At 43.3% G+C, this 5,612-nt stretch overlaps 1 protein-coding gene across 1 annotated transcript in view; it reads right to left on the bottom strand.

The window, feature by feature from the left end:
* AKR1D1 (aldo-keto reductase family 1 member D1) overlaps nucleotides 1–5,612 on the bottom strand; it is a 35,656-nt gene that overhangs the window by 10,086 nt on the left and 19,958 nt on the right. Inside the window, exons 5-6 of the mRNA XM_006019533.3 lie at nucleotides 4,206–4,328; nucleotides 2,151–2,260 (exon numbers count right to left, since the gene is read on the bottom strand). Of these exons, the coding sequence (XP_006019595.1) occupies nucleotides 2,151–2,260; nucleotides 4,206–4,328 (233 nt within the window). The remainder of the gene's footprint in view (nucleotides 1–2,150; nucleotides 2,261–4,205; nucleotides 4,329–5,612) is intronic.

Here is a 5,612-nt window from a genome sequence, read left to right as displayed (position 1 = left end):
GGGAAAGAAGAAAAGATGGACAGCAAGATAAAGGCTAGAAGAAAAATTTCTCCCAACATTTATAAGTTCCATTTGTCAGGTCTTTTTGTAGTACTTGGTCTCCTAGGACATTTTTACGTGTGTTGTGGGACGTGGCACCAGGTGCTTTAATTAGTGAGCTAGACTAATTAAAAGCACTCGTGTCATGTGTCTCAGCATCACCACGTGTCCCCATGATTTGAACTAAACCTCATTGAATGTGTTTTATTTCAAAGCACCCTGCCACCATTTTTTCAGTGCAGAGATGCGCGGCAATGCTGATACGTGACTTGGAAGGCTGTCCGAGCACATCAATTTTCGTGCTGCAGCATACTTGATTAATTGAGTCCGCTCCGATGCACAGGATTTCCAGCATGTCGGAGCAGGCTCTGCACACATGTATAGGAGCTGCTACTGTTTGATTCATAGACTGTAAGGCCAGAAGGGACCTTGCAAGATCATCAGGTCCAACCCCCCGCACCAAGCAGGAAAGACACCTGGAGTTGGGTGACCCCCAGCAAAGTGACTGTCCAGGCTCCTCTTAAAGATTTCCAGGGTAGGTGATTGCACCACCTTTGGAGGGAGCTTATTCCACAGTCTGGACACCCTGACTGTGAAGAATTTTTTCTTAATGTTGAGCCTGAATCAGTCTTCCAGGAGTTTGTGGCCATTACTCCTAGTTTTCCACAAGGGTACCCTGGTGAACAATTGCTCACTGAGCCCTTGATGTACTCCCCTAGTGTAGCAGTCAGCTGCTACCAGATCCCCTCTCAGCCTTCTTTTTTTCAGGCTGAAGAGTCCCAGATCCCTCAGCCTTTCCTCGTATGGCTTGCTGTGCAAGACTCTGATCATATGGATGGCCTTTCTTTGGACTCTCTCAAGCTTGTTCATGTCCTTGCTAAAGTGTGGTGCCTAGAACTGGACGCAGTACTCCAGCTGTGGTCTCGCCAGTGCTGTGTAGAGCGGAAGAATCACCTTCTTGGTTTTGCTGGAGATGCACTGATTGATGAATGCCAGAGTATTATTTGCCCTACTGGCTACGACATCACACTGCTGGCACATATTCATACTGTGTTTATTATTATCCCCAGGTCCTTTTTATTCATGGTGCTAGTCAGTTTGGTGCCGCCAAGCCTATAGGTGTGTTGGGGGTTGCTCATCCCGAGGTAAAGCACATTTTTCAATGTTGAACTTCATCAGATTCTGATCCGCCCAACTTGCCAGCCTGTCTAGGTCCACCTGTCTCTGTAACCTATCTTCAAGTGTGACCACGCTTCCCCATAACTTGGTGTTGTCCACAAACTTGGCCAGTGAGCTCTTCACTTCCACATCCAAATAGTTAATAAAGATGTTAAAAAGTACTGGACCAAACACCGACCCTTGAGGGACACCGTTGCCCACTTCTCGCCAGAATAACACAGATCCATTCACTACAACTCTCTGGGTCCTATCCTGAAGCCTGTTTCTCACCCACCTGACTGTCTTGGGGTTAAGTCCACAATCCTCCAATTTGCTCATGAGGACATTGTGGGATACTAGATCAAAGGCCTTTTGGAAGTCATTTTGGCTACCCTGCACCACCTCATTTCAATCTCAAATGCTCTGTGTTACAATCGTGGTTTTTTTTGGCTAAGGTGGTTCCTTGTAGGACTCCCAGGCATTCCTTAGTGGCATAGTGAGGTGAAGGGACCATTTTGCTTTAGAGGTAGCACATAGATAGACTAAGAAGGGAGACTAATTGGCTGGGATGATCTAGTTGGTGATGGTTCTGCTTTGAGTAAGAGGTTGGATTAGCTGACCTTCCAACACTTACTTCTATGATTCTATGAATTTGGGAATCAGAGCTTGAATTCCCAAGCTCAAGCCGAGAGGCTAGAATTTAGTGAAAGCAATGGTGTTGTTAATTTACCCATATTCCAAAATGGGAACTTTGGCTCCTCAGCCCGAATACTACCAGGAGAGAAGGCCTGCTCCAAATACTCCTAGAGGGGTGGAAAGCTGGGAGTCACCACTGTAATCATTTAGCCACATTACCCTTTGCTGGATCTGTGTGGATATTTGCAACCTTTTTATAGGATGAGCACTGCTACAAGCAACACTAGTATTTCCAAGAGAAGGAAGTTCTGGCTTACCATGTTTCATCTCTTGAGGTTCCCAGTGGACTATATCCAACAATAACAATTTCATGTTGTCTGCAAAATTCTAACAGTTTGGGCTGGGAGAAATAAGGATGACATTCAACCTATGTGAGTGAAACAGAAGGACCAAGCAACAAATAGAAAGACAGTTTCAAAAACAGGCAGGTAAGAGAGATTATTTTACATATTTGCAAACCATAGTCCCAGAAATGAATTAGAAACAGAAAAGAAGGGGAAAATCTGCATTAGGAATGTGGCAATTATCAATCCTAGGTCAAACGTTCAAATCCAGGACCAGTTGGTTGGGGGAATCCTACGCTGCTTTTCTTCAGGCAGAAAGTGGCAGGAGATCCTGAACAGGTCCAGGTTAACCAAAAAAAAAAAAAAGTTGCACTATTTTAAGGATGGGCAACGTCTTTTCTCATAAATAATTCAGATAGCTCAATAATTTTGTAAATCCTGGAGGAGACAAGGCACTTGGCATCTGAAAGAGACTGAGAGAATGAGGGCAACTGCTGACCTAGCTTACCTTCCCTGTATAACCTGCCTAACAATTGCGTGTAACCGACTGGATTACTGTGCCAAAAGGCAGGCCAGTCCTTCTGACAACAAAGGACTTCTCTCTCTCCGCTTTATATCCATGATTTTAAAGGGCTTAGACTGCCACTGGGGAAAAGGGTAATAGCTTATGTCAGCAACAGAAAGGAAGGAAGAGTGGGGGGAAAAAACCCAGACCACACCATGCCACAATCATCATCATCATTTACCCAGACTCTACCCTCCCATGTTGCTACTATTGTGTATCACTCTCCCACAGAATTTTTCTGGCTACATTCTCAGCCTCTGGGAGTCATTCCCACAGACTGTAATAGAGCAGCTTCTGTTTTAATATGGTGATAATAACATCCTGAAGTTAAAACAGACATTGCTTAAGGGTTTGTGCTTAAGGGTTTCACTTTTTTTTTTTTTTTTTTGGCCTGAGGGAGAATGCAGCACTGATGTAGACTTAACAGGTAAGGTAATAGGCATTCCAGATAGCAAAAGGTAGCATTTGATATTTTAACCTGAATTCTAGTGCTGGTGAAAGGTGTTTAGGATGACAACCCTAATCAGGAATAAAACTACAATGCAGGTAGAGAACAGGTACAAGGACAGTAATAAAATTCACCTATGCTATACTACTAGTTTCACTCCAACCTAAGTATGCATTTCTGGGCCCCTCCCCAAGAGCTAAAAGGGTTAGCTATCCCCTTCTCATTCAGTCTTTGCCGAGCTCTCCTCTGATGCTACTAGCAGGGATAACCATACCATGTGAGAGAGCAGCCATTGGGTATCTCTTTGAGGAGATGAACTGAAAACTTCCACCCCAACCCACTCAATTCAAAGTTTCCCCCTCCGCACTAGATGGCAATGTTTTACATTCATCACTGATTAGCCATTTGTTTCCATCTGTAGGCCATAGAGTCAGTTTTGCTCAGACCTGTCCACTGACTTCAGTAGTAAAGTCAGATATTCTACCCCCACGGAATACAGGGAGCATGGGAAGGGCATAGAAATTCTTTGGCTCTTTAGCCTTAGATAGATCCTTTGACCAGACAAAGAGCTCATGATGGCACAGTATCTCCTATGCTTGTATTTGTGCTTTGAGTTGTTTTTAAACAAGGTCAATCTATAACTCCATTTAAGGCTTATTAGTTTCTGGGTAGTGGTACATCTGTCTTGGGTGCTGGGAGTCTTTTTGAATCAAGGCAGGAACCTGAGGTATATGGCTAAGATTTATGGACAAGGTTTTTATTGGCCCAGCATTCACACAACACTCAACCCTGTTTTAGAACCTGGGACAGATTCTGGTTTTAGTACAGAAAGTAAAAGTAGCATACTTTCAGGCTAGGAAGGAAAGTCTGGTGGTATGATGGAGTTGTGTATTACCTGCAGAGAGTCGCATGGATGTATACACAACCCCCTATATGTTGAAGTATATGCATTGCCTCAGCACCCTCACCATTATACATTTTTCAGATGGATCAAAGGCTCCGTTTGGGGCCATACCTGGTTGCTGACTGGTTTGTGTTTGAGGCCAGGCTTGTTCAGGATCATCTCTAGTTGCCTGCGGTTGAAATTTGATACTCCAATAGACTTTGTTAAGCCTGCATCTTTACATGCTTCCATAGCCTACAAAGAAAAATGAGACCATTAGAAGGAGTCCTAAGAGCATTATTCTAGGTTCCTGAATATGACCTGGGGGTTATAGTGGACTATACGAATATGAGCCACCAGTGTGCTCTGGTGGCAAAAAGGACCAAGAACAATAGTGGGCTGTGTTAGTAGGAGTGTCACTGAGAAAAAATGAGGGAGGAGTTGATAAGTCTTCAAATACCTGAACGGTGGTTATGAAGAGGATGGCAATTAGACTATTCGCTGTGGTCAAAGGGGACAGAACAAAAAGCAATGGTCTCAAATTGCAACAAGGAAAATTTAGGTTGGCTGTTAGGAAAAACTTTCTCACTATGAGGGTGGTTAGGTGTTGGAACACGTTAGCCAGAGAACTTGTGGACTCTCCACTTTAGTAAGTTTTTAAGAGCAGGTTTAAAAGGCCCTTAATTGGGATTGTTTAGGTAAGAATGGTCCTGCCTTTCTTGACTAACAACCTGAGGGCAGTTGTACTAGATGATGCCCTGAGGTCCCTTTCAGCCCTACTTTTTTTAAGATTCTACAGGTGATGACAACAGATATAACCAACTAGACTCTGGGACCTTGTAAATATACAACTGCTTCTTTGTAGATGCTTTGGTTCTCTCTGTTAGCTCAGGTTCTGCATCATTAGAATAACATGAGTACCTTTTCTTAGTTTCCTTCTCTGTTTCCAAAAATCTCCACAAGTGAATGATGTAGAGGCTGCTAAATGGTGTGACCAAGGTGAAGTACAGCAGACCTTATCCTGGTCATTTTCTACATCTGAATAGTAATACCAAGTGTCCTGCTTGCCAGTGTTCTTACTTCTTTATGTTTTTAATAAGTGGAGAAAAAGTAGGGGAGAGAGAAGTTCCGTTTGTTATAGGACTTCTGGTTGGTCTTGTCACATGCTTTGTGTCATTCAGTGCTGAAGTCAGCAAACCGAGCCACACTGCATTACTATTCCTTGTCAAAACCATGTTGAAATAATGAAGTTTCATCAGATGCTGATGCTACACTTTCTAGGTGGTAACTACCAGCATCTTAGAAGCAGCAGCATCTATTATTACTGGGGAAGAAGTGGTGGTGGTGAAAGAGTGAACATTAGGGAAGATTTGGTCCTAACATGAAACAATAATAATCTGTTTCCAAGAAGGATTTAGTCAGTTCTTACTCCAGGGCTCACTTTCTGCTCTTTGAAAGCAAGAACAAGTGCAGATTCACAAGTGTAATGGAAGCAGTGATCTCAGTTTGCAGTAGATTGACTAAAAGTTACACAAGTGC

This window comes from Alligator sinensis, unplaced genomic scaffold, assembly GCF_000455745.1.
Source record: "Alligator sinensis unplaced genomic scaffold, ASM45574v1 scaffold74_2, whole genome shotgun sequence".
Lineage (NCBI taxonomy): Eukaryota > Metazoa > Chordata > Crocodylia > Alligatoridae > Alligator > Alligator sinensis.
The sequence above is the reverse complement of the archived record's forward strand: the minus strand, read 5'-3'. Positions and strand labels throughout refer to the sequence as shown.